Source organism: Elephas maximus, chromosome 8 (assembly GCF_024166365.1).
Source record: "Elephas maximus indicus isolate mEleMax1 chromosome 8, mEleMax1 primary haplotype, whole genome shotgun sequence".
Lineage (NCBI taxonomy): Eukaryota > Metazoa > Chordata > Mammalia > Proboscidea > Elephantidae > Elephas > Elephas maximus.
In genome coordinates, this window is record NC_064826.1 from 14,120,101 (window position 1) to 14,143,748 (window position 23,648).

At 45.3% G+C, this 23,648-nt stretch overlaps 1 protein-coding gene across 1 annotated transcript; it reads left to right on the plus strand.

The window, feature by feature from the left end:
- FAM180A (family with sequence similarity 180 member A) lies at positions 1 to 23,344 on the plus strand. The gene is made up of 3 exons (XM_049894084.1): positions 1 to 376; positions 16,226 to 16,326; positions 18,667 to 23,344. The coding sequence occupies exons 1-3, from the start codon at positions 28 to 30 to the stop codon at positions 19,009 to 19,011; spliced, it is 795 nt and encodes a 264-aa protein (XP_049750041.1). The 5' UTR covers positions 1 to 27; the 3' UTR covers positions 19,012 to 23,344.
- The last annotated feature ends 304 nt before the right edge of the window (positions 23,345 to 23,648 follow it).

The following is a 23,648-nucleotide window of genomic DNA, read 5'->3' on the forward strand; positions in this document are numbered from 1 at the left end:
TCTCCACCCCACTGCCAAGGAGATCACATGCCCCGTGAGTCACTCCAGATGTGCTCAAAACAGAGGCTGTCTGTGAAACCCAGTCCCAACCCCGCGGAGAGTTGGGTTCAGAGAGGTGCCGGATCCGGTCCCACCCAGGGGGCAGCCCCAGCCTCCACCCTTCTGAGGAGGGGGAGGCCCTTCATTAAAGGGAAGGGGTGGTGGGGACGGTCCTCTCTCGGAGAAACTGGACAGGCATACCTGTGCTACTCTGGTCCCACTGGGTTTGAGGGCTGGTATCTGCTCTCCCGGGAGGAGAAGATGTCTTGGAAGACGGTGTTGCTTCTGCTGGTGTATTACAACGCTCAGGCGACCGTGCCCTACAGGTGGAACCGAGGTGCGTTGGTCTTTATGTACTTGTTTGCTTGATGCTTATTATTTATTCTTGAATAAAACTGGGGATGGGGGGAGTAAGAGGGGAAAGGAAGTTAGAAGCCCTGTGCCCACTTTTATCTCATCTCTGCCAACTGCTTCCTGCTTTTTGGTGTCTTCCCCCTGGGAATCAGCAATCAGAACGGTCCTCAAAAAAGTGAAAGCAGCTGAAAGGCCTCAGTCAAGGTCAAGAACCAGAGGGCATCGCTTTCTGGCGGGCCAGAGCAAACCCATCTTGGCTCCATAAAATGTGGACAGCTTCCCTGCATCTCCCAGGGCTGCTGCAGCTGGCTGGCCATCTGCAGAGCAGGTGCTGAAAGGAGGCAGCTGGGAGCTGGGGTGCAGAAGGCCTACTACCTGGGATCCAGCACAGGAGATGCTGGGTCTGGGTCACCCAGATGGGGTCTCGGGGCTGCCTCCTGCCAGGAGTGGGACCATCTCTCCAGCGAGGTGGAGCTGTCCCCGGGCAGACAAAGCAACGGGACCCTCGACATCAGGTGTGCCTGCCTGCTTGCCTGCCTGGCCCTGGCAAGGCTTTTTCTTCAATGGCTGGTCTCCTTCCCCTAGGATAGTGGTGCTCAGAGCTGCAGTGGCATCTTTGTTCTGTGCCCTGTGGCTGCCTCCACTTAGCAGGCTCTGGCACTTGAGGTAACCCACTTAGGGTTTGTCACTGTTAGGAAATGAGGGGCAATCATGATGACCACTCCGCACCCCTCTGAACGCTAATCTTCCTGCCTCCTGAGGTCGTTGGAGACCTGTCCCCCGGAAAGGCTGGAGGGAGGAAGAGAGGGCTGCTTGGAGTGAGAGCTGGAGGTGTTTGTAGATATCTGAGACAGGAGGAAGTGGGCCCATTTGGAGGAGGGAGAGAGAAAGGAGGGAGCCACCGGCTTGGGGACAGAGCAGCACAGAAGGGTCTGAAGGGGAAAAGCAAGAGCCTTTTTTGTCTTTATTTTGGTTTTTACTCCCTCACGTGAAGCCTGAGATAAGGAACCTGCCAATCCTCTGAGCTGAGCTGTGAAATGGTTGCTGCCTAGAGGCAAATAGTTAATGTAGCGTGTCCATGTGGCCAGAGGTTAAGCGCTCAGCTGTTAACCAAAAGGTCAGCGGTTTGAACCAACCAGTCGCCCCACAGGAAGAAGACGTGGCAGTCTGCTTCTGTAACAATTTACAGCCATGGAAACCCTACGGGGCAGTTCTACCCTGTCCTGTAGGGTTGCTATAAGTCCGAATTGCCTCAACAGCAGAGGGTTTGAGTTTTTTGTTTTGTTTTGTCCTTCTTTGTGGGAAGCCATATTACACACACACCCCCCCTCACTGCCTACAATATGCGCACACTTTGTTGCAGACCTTGAAAGCAGACAGCAAACGGGACTTGGAGTTGTGCTCTGCCACTCACCCCGTGTGCCACTGGGGCTCTGCTCATTTGCTAGGGAAGGAGGGGCGATGCTACCCATTCTTCCTGACGCGCAGGATTTTAGAACGCCGAATGAGAAGCTCTGGCTTGTAACAACCCAAAAAAACCAAACCCACTGCCATCAAGTCGATTCCAACTCATAGTGACCCCATAGCGTTTCCAAGGCTGTAAATCTCTATGAAAGCAGATTGCCACATCTTTCTCCCTTGGAGCCACTGGTGGTTTAGAACCACCAGCCTTTCAGTTAGTAGTCAAGTGCTTTAACCACTGCGCCACCAGGGGTCTTTCTTGGTTTGTAATACATCTTGTAAACTCAGAAGCTATGTCATAAGCTACGCTGCAAGGGTCTCAGGCAATTTAAGTTCTACCTCTCATTGGCTGTGTGATAGCTGGCAAATCTCTTAACCTCTCTGAGCTTTAGTTCACTAACAGGAAATAGTAACAATAACCAGACTTAACTTCACTGGGTTGTTGCGAGGGTCAAATGCAAAAAATACAAATAAAAATGCTTTGTAAAGGATGAAGTACTATATAAATACAGATGGCACAAATGGCTAAGTGCTTGACTACTAACCAAAAGACTGATGGTTCGAACCCACCCAGGGGTGCCTTGGAAGAAAGACCTGGTGATTACTTCCAAAAGGCCACAGCCATGAAAACCCTATAGAGTGCAGTTCTACTCTGAAACACATGGGGTCGCCATGAGTCAGAGTCAATTAGACAGTAACTGGTTGGTTGGTATTACCGGTTACCAGTTGCCGTGGTGTTGATTCTAATTCATGGCGACCCCACGGGTGTCAGAGTGGAACTTCGCTCCATAGGGTTTTCAATGGTTGATTTTTCAGTAGTAGATCACTAGGCCTTTCTTCCAAGGTGCCTTGGATAGCAGTCAAGTGTGTTAACCGTTTACCACCCAGGGACTACATGTTAGCTATTACCTACCATTAGAAAAAGAAGAAGAAGAAAATTTTTCATGAAAGAAAGTCTGAGATTCGCGACAGAGTTCTACAGCAGCATCCTGGGACAAGCTGCTCTGGCCCACCCCCGCGTCACTGGGGAAGGTCAGCCCCCAGGATGGTCACAGCTTGCACTGAGACCTGGAAGAGCCATGACAGGGCAGATGATGTTGGTGCCAGGCAGAGGTTCAATCAGGGCTTGGGGTCAACAAACCACACGGGTCCCTCCAACCGTTGTCAAAAGTCTTCCACGCGGTTGCTTTTTCTTCATTTATCACATTTTTTTCTAATTATAAAAGGAATACAGAATTCTTGCCATTTGTTTGTTAATGACGGAATAGGAGTCACAGTCAAATCAATAACTGTTTTTCCAAATTTATTGTTCCTTTCACCTTCATTCTTATCTCAGCCCCAACACCCCAACCTACTCCACCCTTCCTCAGAGGCAAGAATTCCCTGTGGAGGCCTTCTGAGGGCGGCCTTTCTCCAAGATCCTCCTCCTCCGCCCCCTCCCCATCCACCCTCACCACCACCCCACCCCCTGCCACCTCCACCCACCCCCATCCTTTCGCAGATAGAGACGTAGCAATAACCCCAAAGGGAATACACCTGCCCTCAGGACAACCTTTCTCTACCGTCCTCACAGCCAGCCCCTAAGAAGCACTCTCTAGGATTCCACCCTGGGAGGTAGCTTTCCACGCCAGGAGAGCCTGGCCAGCCCCACAGCTTGATTAAGACCAAATGACTCACCTGTGGTTAGCACGGCCAGCCCAGGACAGCCAGGTGGTCACACACACACACTCACACTCACACTCAGAGAAGACACATACGCACACACAGAGACACACACTCAGAGATACACTCACACAAAGAAGACACATATACACACACAAATATACACACACACAGAGAAGACACGTACATACACTCACACACAGATACACACGCTCGCACACAGAGAAGACATATATACACATACTCACACACAGACACACACTCACATACAGAGACACACTCACACACAGAGACACACAGACACCACAAAGACACAGACACACAGACACACACACACAGATACACACTAACACAGAGACACACAATCACACAGACACACAGTCATACACAGACACTCTCACACAGGGACACATATACACAGACACACACACTCACATAGAGACACATTCAAACACTGTCACACAGTCACACACACACAGCCCAAGCCTGGCACTCCCAGGTCCTGGAGAACACCACTTGGGAACAGAGGGAGAAGGGTAACTAGGAAGACTTACAAAAAAAGAAATATGTCTATTAATATAAATTAATATCAATACCTATGTTTATTAAATGCATATGAATGGTTCCTTTTTAAAGCAGCTCAGGAAAGGGAAGGACAGCCCCAGCCATTGGGCAGAGTGTGTGTGATTTTCAGACGTCCATTCCAGTGCTGTGTGCACCTTCAGTCAGGAAAGTCCCCGAGGGAATGGCACAGTCGGGGTCCATAAGGACTAAGTAGCTAACTAGCTCACCGGTCATTACTGGGAGCAGGGTCCCTCATTCAGCCGCGGTACCTGCTCAAGGCAGGGCACATCTGACCAAGGCCCAGTGTCACCCAGCTAGAAGGGTCGAGCCAGCCTTGACCCCAGGCCCTCTGACCTCAGAGCCAGGGTCTCACTGATCATCCGTCCCCTCTTCACCCCTTTTCATCCTCTCCAGGGTGCTTCCCAACTCCCAGCCCCCCAAGATCCCTCATTGTGTGGTAGGCATCAGGCCAAGGGAAGCTGACGGGCAGCAGACCTTCCAGAAGCTTCCCATGGCTCTGCATGCCCCCAGAGGACCCATGCGCAGCCAAGAGCCCAGCTGGCTCAGAATAACACTGTCTGTCCAGGAGCTGGCCCAGGAGCAGACCTGTCAGTGACATCAACAGGACCTGGCGAAGGACCTTTTATAAACAAGAGCTTTTCCTTTCCATACTTGCTCTCATTTCCATAGAGTTGTTTCAACTGATTTATTAAAACTATGGCTGTAAGGCTTGACATGGTCTGCCGCTCGACACCTTCCCTGCAAGGCTGCCTGGTACACACGCTCCACACTGCTCAGTGGAAACCACGGTCAGTCGTACAACTGTCCTGTCCTATTAAAAGTATTGGGGGATTTTTACCCCAGAATATAAAAAATTGAAGAGAAGTTCATGCTGCAAGCTAAGGCAGGCTCCTGCATCTGGGGAGTGTTCCGCTGTCTAGGCAAGAAAGCTTGGAAGGACTCCGGCTTTGGAAAGATAGGCTGCCGCCTGTACAGAGATAAACTCGAAGTAGCGTCTCCCAGGCTAGAACTTGGCCTCTCAGAGATAAGGGAGGGTGGAAGCCAGAGTCAACATCTGCCTTCTGATAATTAGCCAGGAACAGGAACTGCAAATAAGTTCTAGTATCACCCTGTTAGAATGAGGATTTAGTCAAGCACTGCTGGAAAAGGGTGGTGTTTAGGGACAAGCGATGTTGTTATTAGCTGTTAGAGTCAACCCCGACCCGTGACAACCCCATGCACAATGGGGTCAGACTGTGATGATCCACGGGGTTCTCACTGGCTGGTTTCTGGACATTGATTGCCAGGCCTTTCTTCCTAGTCTTTCTTAGTCCAGAAGCTCCACTGAAACCTGTTCAGCATCATAACAACAAACAAGCCTCCACTGGCAGATGGATGGTGGCTGTGTATGAGGTGGATTGGCTGGGAATTGAACCCGGATTTTTTTTTTATCTTGTATGGAAGGGGGGAATTCTGCCACTGAACTACCATTGCCACCATCTGATATCAACTTTAAAAAAACCAGTTGCCGTTGAGTCAGTTTCAATTCGTGGTGACCCTATGTGTGCAGAGTAGAACTGCTCCATAGGGTTTTCAAGGCTGTGAACTTTGGCAGCAGATTGCCAGGCCTTTCTTCCAAGGCACCTCTGGGTCAGTTCAAACTACTAGCCTTTCAATTAGCAGCCAACCATCTGTTTGGACATTGACTACACATTGTTTCTCTCCCACCCACCCCCTCCAGCATCTCCATGGGCGTGAGTTAATCCTCTCTAGGCCTCCTCTCTTCATGGGGAGCCAGACGGGGTGGCTGTTGAGCCGCTGAGATGTCTGACCCTAGAGCCGCTGCATGTCAGCAGCTGAAGGGGGGATAAAAGCCTCCCTGCCTGGGGCACACATCAAAGCAGTTAGGGACACATGAGGGGTGGGACTCCAGAAGCAGTGAAATGGTAGGGGGTGGGAAGAAGAGGGCTCTATCCCTAAAATTCCTGTGCTCTCCACACAGCCTTTCTAAGGTTATGATGGCCCCCTAGTCTAGAGGCTGAAGCTATTGTCTAACAATCTTCACTAAACTGTTATTATTTGAAACGGTATGAGAACAGGGGCTACTGGAAATGAAAATGTTTCCATTATTAAGCTCAGCTTTTTTTTGAATCAGAGAGTTTTTCTTCTCAGCTCTTTGAGAGCTAGGGGTCCACCTGCAGTGTACATGTTAAAAGGAAACAATTGAGTGGGCCCAGGTCTAGGGCTCTGATACCCACATCTAGCCGTGGGGGACTTCTGGGAGGCAGCCTTCCAGGGCTATGAATGCTGGGAACAGAAAGGCTCCTGCCCATGACAATCCCCCCAACCCCTTTACCCTGGGGTGTTGTTATGGGTTGAGTTGTGCCCCAAAGAAAAATATGTTGAAGTCCTAACCCCTGGTACCCGTGAATGTGAACTTGTCTGGCAAGAGGGTCTTTGAAAATGCCATCAGTTAGGTTAACATGAGGTCGTACTGGAGTAGATGGTGCCTGAACCTATCTGAGTGATGTCCTTATAAGAAAAGGGGGCAGGACACAGAGACCCAGAGGAAAGACGGCCAGGTGAAGACGGAGGCAGAGATTGGAGTGATGCTGTTACAAGTCAAGGAACGTCAAGGATTGCCGGCAACCACTGGAAGCTAGGAAGAGGCAAAGAAGGATCTTCCCCTAGAGGCTTTGGAGAAAGCGTGGCCCTGCCAACAACTTGAGTTCAAACTTCCGGCCTTCAAAACTGAAAGACAATCAATTTCTGTTGTTTTAAGCCACCCAGTTGGTGGTACTTTGTGATAATGGCCCTAGGAAACAAAGACAGGTGTAAACTTGAAAGGGAACAGCATCTTTGATTTCTTGTAAGAGGGAAGTTCTGGAAGAAGAATCAAAGTCCCTCTGAGGCCCTATCCTGCGAGGAGGGCTTCATCCACCCAGACCGCAGCGGGAAGTAAGGGAAGAGTGGACAGAAAGCAACAGCTCACATCTCGGCCTAGGGCTTTGGGAAGTAAGGGAAGAGTGGACAGAAAGCAACAGCTCACATCTCGGCCTGGGGGTTTGGTCCTGGTTCATCTTCCACTAAAGAGAAGGCAGAGGCAAAGGGCACACTCTTTGTGCCTCTGCTCGTTACCACAAGAACATAATGCCCTTGGTCTCTTCAGATGGCCCTGGAAGACCCCATACGATGGGAGTGAGCACTGAACAGTGTCATGGAGAAGGCACAATGCACTCAGCTGTGGAGCAGGATAACCCAATAGTTACCAGCCCTGGCTGCCCATTGTAACCCCTCAAAAGCTTTAAAAAGCACCAATGCTGGCATCTATACAAAACCAACAGCCAACGTCATTCTCAACAGAGAGAGGCTGAAAACATTTCCCCTGAGAACAGGAACAAGACAAGGATGCCCTTTATCACCACTCCTATTTAACACTGTGCTGGAAGTCCCAGCCAGACCAATAAGGCAAGAAAAAGAAATAAAGGGCATCCAAATTGGTAAGGAAGAAGTAAAATTTTCCCTATTTGTGGATTATATGATACTATACATTAAGCACTGGGGGGATACATAAAGAATCCTGAAGACTACACAAGAAAACTACTAAAGCTAATAGAAAGATTCAGCCAAGTAGCAGAATACAAGATAAACACACAAAAAACCAGTTGGATTCCTATACACCAATAAAGAGAACTACGAAAAGGAAATCAAGAAAGCAATACCATTTATAATAGCCCCTGACATGGATCGAATAATGTCCCCCCCAAAATGTGTGTATCAGTTGGCTGGGCCATGATTTCCAGTATTGTATGGTTGTCCTCATTTTGTGATTGTAATTTTATGTTAAAGAGAATTGGGATGAGATTGTAACACCCTTACTAAGGTTACATCCCTGATCTAATGTAAAGGGGCTTTCCCTGGGGTATGGCCTGCCCCACCTTTTATCTTACAGAGATGAAAGGGAAGTAAAGAGAGAGTTGGGGACGTCATATAACCAAGAAAGCAGCACCAGGAGCAGAGTGTGTCCTTTGGACTTGGGGTCCCTGTGCTGGAGTTGCTCCTCGACCAGGGGAAGATTGATGACAAGGACCTTCCTCCAGAGGCAACAGAGAGAGAAAGCCCTCCCCTGGAGCCAACAGCCTGAATTTGGACTTGTAACCTACTAGACTGTGAAAGAATAAATTTCTCTTTGTTAAAAGCCATCCACTTGTGCTATTTCTGTTACAACAGCACTAGACAACTAAGACAGCCCCTAAAAAAATAAAATACTTAGGAATAAATCTAACCAGAGACATAAAAGACCTATATAAAGAAAACTACAAAACACTACTGCAAGAGGCCAAAAGAGACCTGCGTAAATGAAAAACATACCATGCTCATGGATAGGTAGACTTAACATTGTGAAAATGTCAATTCTATCCAAAGCAATCTACAAATACAATGAATCTTGATCCAAATACCAACAGCATCCTTTAATGAGATGGAAAAACTAAGTAACTTTATATGGAAAGGAAAGAGGCTTCGGATAAGTAAAGCAATATTGAAGAAGAATAAAGTAGGAGGCCTCACACTACCTGACCTCAGAACCTACTATACAGCTATGGTAGTCAAAACAGCCTGGTACTGGTACAAAGACAGACACATTGACCAATGGAACAGAATCAAGAACCTATATGTAAATCCAACCACCTACAGATCTTCGACAAAAGCCTGAAGTCACCTGATCTTCAACAAAAGCCCAAAGTCCATTAAATGGGGAAAAGACAGTCTTTTTAACAAATGGTGCTGACTAAACTGGATGTCCACCTGTTAAAAAATGAAACAGGGCCCATGTCTCACACCATACACAAAAACTAACTCAAAATGGATCAAAGACCTAAATATAAAACCAAAAACTATAAAGATCATAGAAGAAAAAATAAGCCCTCATACACAGCATAAATAAGATACAAACCATAACTAACAATATACAAACAGCAGAAGATAAGCTAGATAGCTGGGATCTTCTAAAAATTAAACACTTATGTTCATCAAAAGACTTCACTAAGAGGGCAAAAAGTGAACCTATAGGTTGGGAAAAAAAATTTGGCTTTAACATATCCAACAAAAGTCTAATCTCTAAAATCTATAGGAAAATTCAACATCTCTACAACAAAAAGGTAAATAATCCTATTAAAAAATGGGCAAAGGATATGAACAGACGCTTTACCAAAGAAGGCATTCAGGTGGCTAACAGACACATGAGGAAATGTTTTCGATCACTAGCCGTTAGAGAAATGCAAATCAAAACTACAAAGAGATACCATCTCACCCTGACATTACCGGTACGAATCAAAAAAACAGGAAATAACAAATGTTGGACAGGCTGTAGGAAGATTGGAATTCTTATGCACTGCTGGTGGGAATGCAAAATGGTACGACCATTTTGGAAAACAATATGGCATTTCCTTAGAAAGCTAGAAATAGAAATACCATATGATCCAGCAATCCCACGCCTAAGAATATATCCTAGAAAAATAAGAGCTGTCACATGAATAGACATGTGCACACCCATGTTCATTGCAACATTATTCAAAATAGTAAAAAATGGAAACAACCTAAGCGCCAATCAACAGATGAATGTAAAAACAAACTGTGGTGTATACACACAATGGAATACTACACAAGGGTAAAGAACAATGATGAATTTGTAAAACATTCACAACATGGATGAATGTGGAGGGCATTATGCTGAGTGAAATAAGGCAATCACAAAAGGACAAATAGTGTATGAGAACCCTATTACAAAAGCTCATGAAAAGATTTCACACAGAAAGAAACAATCTTTGATGATTACTAAGGAGGGGAGTTCCATGAAATGGAATGCATAAACATCGATATCCTAGGCATTAGTGAGCTGAAATGGACTGGTATTGGCCATTTTGAATCAGACAATCATATAGTCTACTATGCTCGGAATGACAACTCAAAGAGGAATGGTGTTTCACTCATCGTCAAAAAGAACATTTCAAGATCTATCCTGAAGTACAGTGCTGTCAGTGATAGGTTAATATCCACACGCCTACAAGGAAAACCAGTTAATACGACTATTATTCAAATTTACCCACCAACCACTAGGGCCAAAGATGAAGAGATAGAAGATTTTTATCAGCTGCTGCAGTCTGAAATTGATCGAACATGCAATCAAGATGCATTGACAATTACTGGTGATTGCAATGCGAAAGTTGGAAACAAAGAAGAAGGATCAGTAGTTGGAAAATATGGCCTTGGTGATAGAAACAATGCCAGAGATTGAATGATAGAATTTTGCAAGACCAATGACTTCATTGCAAATACCTTCTTTTACCAACATAAACGGCGACTATACACATGGACCTCGCCAGATGGAACACACAGAAATCAAATTGACTACATCCGTGGAAAGAGACGATGGAAAAGCCTAATATCATCAGTCAGAACAAGGCCAGAGGCCAACTGTGGAACAGGCCATCAATTGCTCATATGCAAGTTCAAGCTGAAACTGAAGAAAATCAGAGCAAGTCCACGAGAGCCAAAATATGACCTTGAGTATATCCCACCTGAATTTAGAGACCATCTGAAGAACAGATTTGATGCATTGAATACTAGTGACCGAAGACCAGATGAGTTGTGGAATGACATCAAGGACATCATCCATGAAGAAAGCAAGAGGTCACTGAAAAGACAGGAAAGAAAGAAAAGGCTAAGATGGATGTCACAGGAGACTCTGAAACTTGCTTTTGAGCGTTGAGCAGCTAAAGCAAAAGGAAGAATTGATGAAGTAAAAGAACTGAACAGAAGATTTCAAAGGGCATCTCAAGAAGACAAAGTAAAGTATTATAATGACATGTGCAAAGAGCTGGAGATGGAAAACCAAAAGGGAAGAACACGCTCGGTGTTTCTCAAGCTGAAAGAACTGAAGAAAAAATTCAAGCCTCAAGTTGCAATACTGAAGGATTCCATGGGGAAAATATTAAACAATGCAGGAAGCATCAAAAGAAGATGGAAGGAATACACAGAGTCATTATACCAAAAGAATTAGTTGACATTCAGCCATTTCAAGAGGTGGCACATGATCAGGAACCGATGGTACTGAAGGAAGAAGTCCAAGCTGCTCTGAAGGCATTGGCGAAAAACAAGGCTCCAGGAACTGGTGGAATATCAATTGAGTTGTTTCAACAAACAGATGCAGCGCTGGAGGTGCTCACTCGTCTATGCCAAGAAATATGGAAGACAGCTTCCTGGCCAACTGATCGGAAGAGATCCATATTTATGTCTATTTCCAAGAAAGGTGATCCAACCAAATGTGGAAATTATAGAACAATATCATTAATATCACACGCAAGCAAAATTTTGCTGAAGATCATTCAAAAACAGCTGCAGCAGTATATCAACAAGGAACTGCCAGAAATTCAGGCCAGTTTCAGAAGAGGACGTGGAACCAGGGATATCATTGCTGATGTCAGATGGATCTTGGCTGAAAGCAGAGAATACCAGGAGGATGTTTACCTGTGTTTTATTGACTATGCAAAGGCATTAGACTGTGTGGATCATAACAAACTATGGATAACACTGTGAAGAATGGGAATTCCAGAACACTTAATTGTGCTCATGAGGAACCTTTACATAGATCAAGAGGCAGTTGTTCAGACAGAACAAGGGGATACTGATTGGTTTAAAGTCAGGAAAGGTGTGCAGTAGGGTTGTATTCTTTCACCATACCTATTTAATCTGTATGCTGAGCAAATAATCCGAGAAGCTGGACTGTATGAAGAAGAACGGGGCATCAGGATTGGAGGAAGACTCATTAACAACCTGCGTTATGCAGATGACACAACCTTGCTTGCTGAAAGTGAAGAGAACCCGAAGCACTTACTAATGAAGATCAAAGACCACAGCCTTCAGTATGAATTACACCTCAACATAAAGAAAACAAAAATCCTCACAACTGGACCAGTGAGCAACATCATGATAAATGGAGAAAAGATTGAAGGTGTCAAGGATTTCATTTTACTTGGATCCACAATCAACAGCCATGGAAGCAGCAGTCAAGAAATCAAAAGACGCACTGCATTGGGCAAATCTGCTGCAAAGGACCTCTTCCAAGTGTGGAAGAGCAAAGATGTCACCCTGAAGACTAAGGTGTGCCTGACCCAAGCCATGGTATTTTCAGTCACATCATATGCATGTGGAAGCTGGACAGTGAATAAGGAAGACCAAAGAAGAGTTGACGCCTCTGAATTGTGGCGTTGGCGAAGAATACTGAATATACCAAAACCAAAAAAAAACCAAACCCAGTGCCGTCGAGTCGATTCCGACTCATACCATGGACTGCCAAAAGAATGAACAAATCTGTCTTGGAAGAAGTGCAGCCAGAATGCTCCTTAGAGGCAAGGATGGCGAAACTGCATCTTACATACTTTGGACATGTTGTCAGGAGGGATCAGTCCCTGGAGAAGGACATCATGCTTGGCAGAGTACAGGGTCAGCAGAAAAGAGAAAGACCCTCAATGAGGTGGATTGACACAGTGGCTGCAACAATGACCTCAAGAATAACAACGATTGTAAAGATGGCGCAGGACCAGGCAGTGTTTCGTTCTGTTGTGCATAGGGTCGCTATGAGTCGGAATCGACTCGGCGGCACCTAACAATAACAAGGAAGGGAGAGATGTGGAGGGAAAAACACTAACTAGACAACAGATAAGCAGTAACTTTGGTGAAGGGTAAGACAGCACACAAGACTGGGGAAGTCAGCACCACTTGACCAAGACAAGGTCATGGAAGCTTCATAGACACAACCAAACTCCCTGAGGGACCAAATTACTGGGCTGAGGCCTGGGACCATGGTCTCAGGGGACATCTAGCTCAATTGGCGTAACACAGTTTGTAAAGAAAATGTTCTACATCCTACTTTGGTGAGTAGCGTCTGGAGTCTTAAAAGCTTGCGAGCGGCCATCTAGGATACTCCACTGGTCCCACTCCATCTGGAGCAAGGGAGAATGAAGAAAGCCAAAGACGCAAGGGAAAGATTAGTCCAAAGGACCACAACTACCACAGTCTCCACCATACTGAGTCCAGCACAACTAGATGGTGCCCAGCTACCACCACCAACTGCTCTGACAGGGATCACAATAGAGGGTCCTGGACACAGCTGGAGAAAAATATAGAACAAAATTGAAGCTCACAAAAAAAACAGACTTACTGATCTGACAGAGACTGGAGAAACCCTGAGAGTATAGCCCTCGGAAACCCTTTTAACTCAGCACTGAAGTCATTCCTGAGGTTCACCCTTCAGCCAAAGATTAGACGGGCCCATAAAACAAACAATAGTACACGCAGCTCAACCATGTATGTGAGATTAAATGGGCACACCAGCCCACAGACAAGGACAAGAAGGCAGGAAGAGACAGGAAAGCTGGACAAAAAGAAATGGGGAACCCAAGGTTGAGAAGGAGAGAGTGTTGACACGTTGCACAGTTGGCAACCAATGTCACAAAAGAATACATGTATTAATTGTTTAATGAGAAACTAATTTTCTCTGTAAGTCTTATTCTAAAGCACAATAAAAATAAATAAATAAAAATTAATTAATTTTTAAAACAGTAAAAAAAGTGTCAATGCTTATTGCATCCCCAGAGATGCCCATAAGTTGGTCTGGGATGTGGCCTAGGGCATTTGAGTTTGTAAAGATTCCCAGGTGATTCTAACATGCAGTCAAGTTGAGAACCAGTGGGCTATCATGAGAATGACCACATGGCCTTGGGTTGTTGCTTCTACTCAAACCCAGCTTCATTCTCCCTCCATTAGGACAGTATTTCTCAACTGAGGCTGCCCTTAAAAGCATCTAGAAAGCTTTTAAAATTTTCACACCCCATTTGCACCAAAAAAAAAAAAAAATCAGGTGCCATTGAGTCAACTTGGACTCATGGCGACCCCATGTGTGTCAGAGTAGAATTGTGCTCCATAGGGTTTCCGATGGCTGTAACCAAGGCACCTCTGGGTGGATTCCAGATTTTTCCAGGAAGTGGGGAATTCCCACCAGCAAGTTTTCAGGAAATCTCCTTTAAGTTGGAGACTTTTCATATTAATCACTTCTGCTGAAAATCCTTCTAAAATGCTTTACACTGTTTCCTGCCTTCCTTAACAAAGCACACAGAACATAAACGGACCTTTTCTTGGTGGCTCAAGGATGTCGTTATCTCATCAACTAGCAGAGCCGTTATTTATGGTTCACACAACTCCAGGGGGCGCCACTCACCTCATTGTCATCATAGATTTGTATAGCTGTTTCCACAGTTTTCTGGTAGATCACAGTCAAGTGCCTTGAAGAAGCTGTACTTTTTCCTATCAGATGGCAGCTGGTTTACCAACCATTTCTGCACCATGCCCTGGTACACAGAGGGGTTGTTGAGGTGGATGCGTACATTTGCTCCTAGCCTTATATGGCCCCAGAGAACTGCAATTTATGATTATTCCTTCTCTCTGTAGTAGTAGTCTGACCTCTCCCTCACTTCTTTTAGTCAGTCCCCGACTCTTGCTACCATGTACCTCTAGCAATCCATTCATTTCCTTCAAACTCCCACTTCTAAATGCAACCACTGAGGAACACCGTTGTCAGGTCATTGACTTTGCATTAAATGCATTTCCAAATCAGCTGGCCTTTGGGGGATGCTCCTCTCGAGTCTAGTGGCAGGGTTTTGTCATAGTTGTCCTCCTTTAGATGGTCACTCATGTTCAGATTCCTGGATGGCTGGGGTAGCCAGAAGTCTGATCCTTCGATTACAGGAGTTGTGAATTTGCTTTTGGAGGTCACAGGACATTAACCCAGGAATGGCTCTTGTTGGCCTCTGTCCTGGCGAAATACTCAGAGGGGCAGAGCCAGCGCTCTGGGCTCAGAAGTCAGCAGCAAGGTCTCAGTTTCCAAGTGCTGCTATAACAGAAACACCACAAGTGGGTGGCTTTAACAAACAGAAATTTATTTTCTCACAGTTTAGGAGGCTAGAAGTCTGAACTCAGGCGCCAACTCTAGTGGAAGGCTTTCTCTCTCTGTTGGCTCCAGAGGAAGGTCCTTGCTCCTTGGTTCCTTGGTGATCTGTCTTCCCCCATCTCTCCACGCTTGCTCAGTTGCTTTCTCCTCTGTTTGCTTAATCTTACTGCCTTATATATCAAAATGAGATTGACTTAAAACACACCCTACGCTAATACTGCCTCATTAACATAACAAAGAAAATCCATTCCTAAATGGGATTAGGATTTACAACACATATTTTGGGGGACATGGTTCAATCTACAACCTGCAGCATCATTCATAACCACAAAAAGGCAGAAACGGCAACAACAGGGAAATGTTTACATCCATGTTGGGAGAGCCACTCCATGGAATAACGTCACGGAAACAGACATTGATGATGAGATTGAAAGGCAAGGGACAGACACAAAGTGAAGGCCGGGTAGACAGGTCAGAGAGTCATCCATGAACTTGGAAGAAAGAGCGTGTGCACAGCACAAGACTGGAAGGAAACAAATAAACTAACATTTAAAAAAAGAGTTGTGACTGAATAAATATAAATGAGCACTTATACTGATAAAACCAAGTGCTAAAGTGTGAGGTACTATTAACCAATAAAAAAAAAAAAAACATCGCCGTCAAGTAGATTCCAACTCGTAACGACCCTATAGGGCGGAGTAAAACAACCTCATAGGATTTCCAAAGAGAGCCTGGTAAATTATAAACTGCTGACCTTTTGATTAGTAGCCGTAGCTTTTAACCACTATGCCACCAGGTCACCATAGTACTATCAGGGACCGGTATTATTAAGGAACTCACGTGTCGAGTTTGGGGCGTTTAGTTTGTTTGCCTGCTTTTGTTTCATTCTACTGTCCTTTAATACAGACTTTCTAGGGGTGGGACCCAGGCATACATATTTTTTCAAAACTTCCTCAAATGATCTTGGTGAGCAGCCAGGTTTGAAACCACTAGTCTGAAACATTCACATCTGACATGCCTGAGAACCTTCTGGAACATACCACAAGAGTCTGTCACCTCTCCCTCCTTTATCTGCACCTCTATTTCAGAGTCAGCCACCTCAGCGTTACCTCAGGTTAGCTCACTCTTTGTCTCTTCCAGCTGTGCTCTTCCCTGCTGCCCAGCGGCCAAAGAGGTCCTCATCCATCCCGCTGAACCCAGTCTTGCAGACCTCCCTGGAAGAAGTAGAACTGCTCTATGAGGTAGGCACCAAAAAAAAAAAAAAAAACATTGCCCTTGAGTTGATTCCAACTCACAGCAACTCCATGAGGACAGAGTAGAACTGCCCCATAAGGTTCCCAAGGCTGTAATCTTTACAGAAGCAGACTGCCGTATCTTTCTCCCATGGAGCCACTCGTGGGTTAGGACCACCTACCTTTCAGTTAGCAGCTAAGCACTTAATCACTGCATTACTAGGACTCCTTAGATAAGGTATATACCAAAAAAAAAAAAAAAACCATTGTTGTCAAGTTGATCCAACACATAGCAACCCTATAGGACCAAGTAGAGTTGCCCCGTAGGGTTTCCAAAGCTGTAATCTTTACAGACGCAGACTGTCACATCTTTCTCCCATGGAGCCACTGGTAGGTTCAAACTGCTGACCTTTCAGTTAGTAACGAAGCACTTAATCACTGTGCCGCCAGGATTGCATGAGGTAGGCAGGGGCCAAAAGGCATTGCACTGTCTCTACCCCTTTTGGAGAAGAAGTGGCCTGAGTCCCTGAGAATTACAGCCTCTGCTATCGTAGGGCCTGGCCTAGACTCATTTGCTGAGGTTGTATAATCTTGTCCATGCCAAAGTAAGGTATTCTTCTTACCTCCTCTCCTTTCCCACATGCTGTATCAGGGAATAATGGCACTAGAAATCCAGTTAGGGCAGAATTAGAGATTTAACTTTGGGCCACAGGTGCCATTATTGGCACCCAGGCACCATGTGTGTGGCAATAATCCCAAGCAGGTTTCACCTGTCATACAAAGCAATGCCAAGTTCATTGTCTGAGTGAAGCCATATCGCAGCAATGCCACTTCGGGCTTCCCTGTTAGCCCTGCATTGTTTCTGAATGCCTGGGCCATCCCATAGGTTCTCCTCTCCTCCCACAGCCCCATCCCTGTGACCAAACCGTCTCCAAACCAGGGGGTAAACTTACTGAGGTGCCTGGTGCAGTGGTCAGAGCCCAAGCTCAGGAGCTGAGTTGTAGTCCTGCCCCACCACCCACCTGCTGCATGTCCTCACACAAGTCACCATTGACCTCTGGGCCTGAGTCTCCTCCACTGTTAAATGAGGGGACTGAACAAGGAGCTCTGAAATTCCCCTGCAGCTTGGACACGCTCAGACTCTGTGCCTTAGAGCTGATCAGGTAAGAAAGAGACAGCCTGCTCTAGCCAAGCATATAAGCCCTGGAGGAGATTTCAAATCCTGTCTTCGGGAGCACACTGGAAATGTGTAGCCTTTGCCAAGTCTTGAATGTGGGCATCATATGAGCAGATCTGTGAGAAAGACAACAGACACAGTGTGGAAGATGGATTGGCGCAGGGAGAAGATGGAGGCAGGGAGACTTGTTAGAATTCTGGTCATTCCATCTGAAAAGTGATTACTGGGTTCCAACTATGGACCTGGTACTCTGCAGGGAGTGAAACAGGATATATGCAAGACCTGTTCCCTATTCTTGGAAAATAGATGAGAGAAGAGGATATATCTCTGTACCCCAATTAATTCCTAGCACAATTCTCCGCATCCTTGGAATTCTCAGGAGCCCTGGTGGCACACTGGTTAAGAGCTCTGTTGCTAACCAAAAGGTCAGCAGTTTGAATCCACCACCTTCTCCTTGGAAACCCTACAGGGCAGTTCTACTCTGTCCTATAGGGTCGCTATGAGTCAGAATTGACTTGACGGCAACGGGTTTGGTTTGGTTTTTGATTTCTCAGTTTCTGCTTAATAATTATCCGAAATAGTCAGTTTATGCTTTAGAAGATCTTTGGTAGTTGGGAGGGAAAAAAGGAGGAAGGGGTTGATCTTGGACACTGGAAATAATAATTAGTCACTTAAGTAGTGGCTATGTACTGGCACTGTATTAGATGTTGTCCACATTCATCTTATTTGCCTCCCACAATATCCAGGCGACACAGACGTTATTAAAAAATCGGTTGCCATCAAGTCAATTCTGACTCATGGCAAGCCTGTGTGTGCAGACAAGAGCTGCTCCGTAGGGCTTTCAAGGCTGTGACCTTTCAGAAGCAGGTCGCCAGGCTGTTTTCCGAGGCCCCTCTGGGTGGGTTTAAACCACCAACCTTTCAGTTAGTAGCCAAGTGCTTAAGCATTTGTACCACCCAGGGACTCATAGATGCTGCTGCCAATCATTTCACAGAGGTGAAAAATGAGGCTCAGAGAAGTTAAGTAACCTGTCCAAGGCTGCATAGTAAAGGGGGCAGTCAGCTGGAGCCCAGGTCTCCTTGGGTCCTGAAATGAATGTGCACGCTAATGAATAAAACTTGTCTGCAACAATGCCCAGCTCATGTCTTCCCACGCCCTGTGTTTCTCACCAGTTCCTCCTTGCCGAACTCGAGATCAGCCCAGACCTAAAAATCTCCATCAAGGACGAGGAGCTTGCCTCCTTGCGGAAGGCCGCTGACTTCCACTCCATCTGCAACGACGTGATCCCCAAGCGCATCCCAGACATCCGCCGGCTGACCGCTAGCCTCTCCAGCCACCCTGGCATCCTCAAGAAGGAAGACTTTGAAAGGACAGTGCTGACCCTGGCCTACACAGCCTACCGCACGGCCCTGGCTGAGGGGCATCAGAAGGACGTCTGGGCCCAGGCCTTGCTTAGCCTCTTCCATGCCCTGAGGCATGACCTGATGCGGTCCTCAGGCCCCAGAGAGTCACTCTGAGAGACTGGCCCACACAGGGCCACGGAGCAGGGACCAACACACACAGTAATCCAGAAATTCTTCATCCTCTACTCCATTATGGAGACTGGCAGCAGATAAAATCCCTCTGTCCCTTGTAGCTTCACGAAAAACTAATCTGACTCATGCCCTAAGGTGATCTGGGCTGGAAGAAAGAGTCCTTTCAGATACCTCCAGAGGTGGAAGGGTTTGACTAGTCCCATGCAGAAATCTAAGATTTGCTTCAACACTGAGCAATTGCCACAACACCCAAGAGTGAGAAGAGACTTGAGGAAGGCTGGGGAGGTGGGTTGGGGAGGTGGGGGACAGTTTGTTTCTTCCTAAGGGACCAAGGTGCAGGTTTGAAAGGCCATCTTTTTCAAGGTTTCTCTTAGTAGGAGTAAAGAAATGAGAGCTATACCCAAATAAACACAATGTTAGCCAAGGATATACTTCTCAACTTCTCCAAAAGCCACCAAGAAAACTCAGTTAGAAAATCAGTAATTTTATGACCCATATGTCTTTTTTTTTTTTTTTTATGTCTTGGCTTTTCTTTCTGGAGGGCTGGTCCAACACAGAGTGACAACGTGAAGGGGTCCATAGAAATGCTACCAGTCCAAACGGTCACTCATTGTCTTTGAACAGAGAAGCGGGGCTACTGCTGAGAGGATCACCCTAATGGGAGAGGTTGCACCAACACTCATGTTTGTCTGTCCTTATGTTCAAATTCTTCAGCATAACCCAAGAATTAAGTACTTCCAATAGAAATGATCTCCAGAAGACAGAATTCTACCCCTCCAAATGCCAAAACCTTTTTTAGCACTATTGACTTCATATCTTCATTAAACTACATATATGAAATACTCTAAGCTCTAATTTGGGGCCCTGGTGGCACAGTGGTTAAAAGCCTTCGACTGCTAACCAAAAGGTTGGCAGTTCGAATCCACCAGCCACTCCTTGGAAAACCTGTAGGGTACTTCTACTCTGTTCTATAGGGTCACTATGAGTCGGAACGAACTCAAGGGCAATAGATTTGTTTTTGATTTTTTTTTTAAGCTGTAATTTAGTACCTTAAGAGTTATGATAATATTTTGACACATTCTAGTGAAGGAATTGGATAAGATCATCTCCAGCATTCCTTGTAACCCCAATATTTTTACAGTCATTTAACTAACTGAGAGATACTACAGAGAGGACAGATGGATCAAACTTAGTGTCTGCAGACCTGTTTGCACCAACTCTGAAAAGTCTCAAACCAAAACTAAACCCAAACAAGTTGTCATCAAGTCAATTCTGACTCGTGGCAACCTACATTTTGCAGAGAGTAGAACTGTGCTCCACTGGGTTTTTTAATTTTATTTTGTTGTTGTTGTTGTTGAGAATATACAGAGCAAAACATATACCAATTCAACAGTTTCTAAACGTAGAATTCAGTGACATTGGTTACATTAAGTAGTGCAGCCATTCTCACCCTCTTCTTTCTGAGCTGTTCCTCCCCATTAGCATAAACTCACTGCCCCCTACGTTTCCTATCTTATCTTTCGAGTTGCTGTTGTTAATATGATCCCAGATAAGTAGATGTTAAAAGAGCATAATGCTCAAGGCCAACATTCTTTACTAGTTAAGCTAAACTATTGTTTAGCTTTAAGAAGACTTCAGGAGCTTTGGTTTTCAATGGCTGATCTTTTTTTTTTTTTTTGGAAGTAGATTGCCAGGCCTTTCTTCCAAGGTGCCTCTGGGTGGGTTCAAACCACCATCTTTTGGTTAGTAGTGGAGCACTTAATCATTTGCACCACCCAGGGCCTCCTCTGAAAGGCTCCAGGCTTTGCTAACTCTCTGTCTATTTCTCAGTTTTGTTGTCACTACCAGGCTATTAAAATTCACATTCCCCCCACCCCCAGCTTCCAGTTTTTTTTTTTTTTAATTGTGTTCAGGTGAAAGTTTACAGACCAAATTATTTTCTCATTAAATAATTAATACACAATGTTTTGTGACATTCGGTTGCTAATCGCTTTTCTTTGTTACCAACAAAACATGCCTTTTCAGTTTGTTCTTTTTGTCTATCATTGCCTAAAAACTAAGACAACTAGGCTTGTTATGATTCCTTGTTAACTAAGAGTTAACAGGTGAAGGCCTCTGCCGGAATAAAGTGTCTGGGATCTCATAAGGGCTCCTCGCAGCTCAGACCTTTCTGACTCGTCCTAGGTTCACAGCTGGCTTCTGGAGGCTAAATCCGCAAGAAGTCTGATCTTTCAATGAATGAGGATTCACCGGGCTAAATTTGAGTCCAAAATGTATTTAACACCAGCCAAGGTCATTTCATGGTGATGAAAGCCGATCTGGACTTCTTTAAAATTTTTGAACAAACGAACATTGACTTCTGGCCCCAGCTGCATGGTCTTCTGGAGAAATCCAAGAATGCAGGAAAAAGGTCTTCATCCACAGAGAGAAACACAACCCTGCACCCTGATGTTCTCAGGCTCAGGACTGTCCTCACTGTCGGGCTCTGCCTCTCGCTCGTTCCCTGGTTAGGCTGCTCTTTCTTCTTCTCTCAAACTCAAACTCCAATATATGCTGTTGGTTCAATCCTTCTCTTGCTGGTATTATGTGTTCTGTTGGACGTTGACACCCTGTTCATCTCTTCTTATTTTAATTGGTGTCTCTGCGGCTTTGTCTTGGGGCCTGATTTGATTATCTTCACATCCATTTCTGGGTACAGCTTCCCGCCTCTTCCAGTTGCCTTTTGCACTCTGTCTCTGATTGCCATCCAGTCACTAGAAAAGAACATCATGTTTGGTAGAGGGTCAGTGGAAATGAGGGAAACCCTCAATAAGATGGATTGACCCAAAAGCCTCAACAATGGGCCCAAACGTACCAGGGAACACAAAGATGGCACAGGACTGGGCAACGTTGTACTCTGTTATACATGAGGTCACCATGAGTCGAAGGCTGACTCGACAGCAACAAACAACAATGACATCTCTGCCTGCCCCTGTTCTGACACTTGCTGTCTTTCTGTCTCCTTTGGGTGTCACTGTTTGAATAAAACAAAGGTTAGCGTGCAGGCGCAGTTGACCAGCCATCAGCCTCACAGCCCGCCTTCACTATATGCACGTCTCCTGAACATGGGGGTGGGGGTAGATGGGAGGCAATGGCCTTTATCCCTGGGCACAGTGCAATATTCTGAAGACCAGTAACTTGGTTTCTGTGTTCAAAGGACAGAGAAGTGACTGTGAAGACTGGTAGCATTTCTTTGGGCCCCTTCATGTTGCCCCTCTGTGTTAGACCAGCCTTCAGGAAAGAATAAAGACATACAGTTCATAAAATTACAATATTCTTGCAACCCACCCTGAGACCCTTCTCTCCCATCAGAATGGACCCAAGAGCTCCCTTGGGATCAGAATCACCAGGTGGACAGACCCACGCCTGTAGTCCTTGCCCATCATGTTATGGGTTCAACGGCTATTCCCAGTGGTAGGAGGTGTGGCTGGGAAAAAGTCCCCAGACCGCTGATAGCAGCGGTAGCTCCTTCACCCCCAAAATTAAAGGCACTTTGTATTCATAAATCGGGGTCTGAACTTGTGTGGCAATCAATGGCAGAAAAAATAAGGGCAACGTTCTTTTTAGAGACAAATGAAAATCTTTCATTTTCCGTAACTAGAGACTTAACTGTTTCCTGAATACAAATGAATTTTCTACCCACGAAAAGTTTTACAGTGATCTCATTTACAAGCAAAATTAAATAATATGTGCACAACCCTCACTGAAAAATTCTCCTCATTGCCCAACAAACAGTAAAGTACTAAACTGAACAGAAACGGACCAGATGCTCCATTTTGCCTCATGAATGCCATACGGGACACAATCAGGTCTGGAGTGGAAGCATACCTATAACTTATGGAACCATTTCTATACTGCTGGGAAATTTTAGGATCGAAAAATTCTGGAAGTTTCCTCTATCATTGACATCCACATGACCACCTCTGAGGTCACTTAAGAGACATTGATAAACATCTGTGTACAGAAGTTTTCATGGCTCTGTCTTCTCAACTTGTATTTAACTAAAAGGGAATTCCATACGTGGTAATCCAGTCAGGAGATATTTCCACAGATAAGATACAAGCGAAGGGTGCACTTATTTTTGTAACCCATTTTAATGTCTTGCATTTGTTAGGCATTATTCTGGATAAGGTTGTCTTCATCTGAAAAACAGAAGGACTCCTGAGGGAGAACTACTGGTCCTACTGTGTGGCTCACCTTACCTAATTTTATTTAACAGATCTTCATTTATGGTATAATAAAAAATGCAATGGCCAATTTTTTCAGGTCATCTTTGTTATCTCCGATTATCTCACTCACAGGAATCTGGAGTCGTTCAGAGTTTGAACAGCAGTTGTTGACTTCCACAGCTGCCTCAGGACCCCAGCGTGCGGTCTGTGTATCCCCAGCTGTTTAGTATTATCCAGTCTCTTTATATATTTGCAACCAAAACATCGAACATGTGGTACTGTTCATTCGGAGTTTCAAAATCATTTCAAAAATGAGGCCAGAATGTAGTAAATACAGTAGCCAGTCGTTAACATGCATTTAAAGAAGTGAGTCATTCCAGCCCATTCTACAGAGGCAAGTTAATTTCGGAG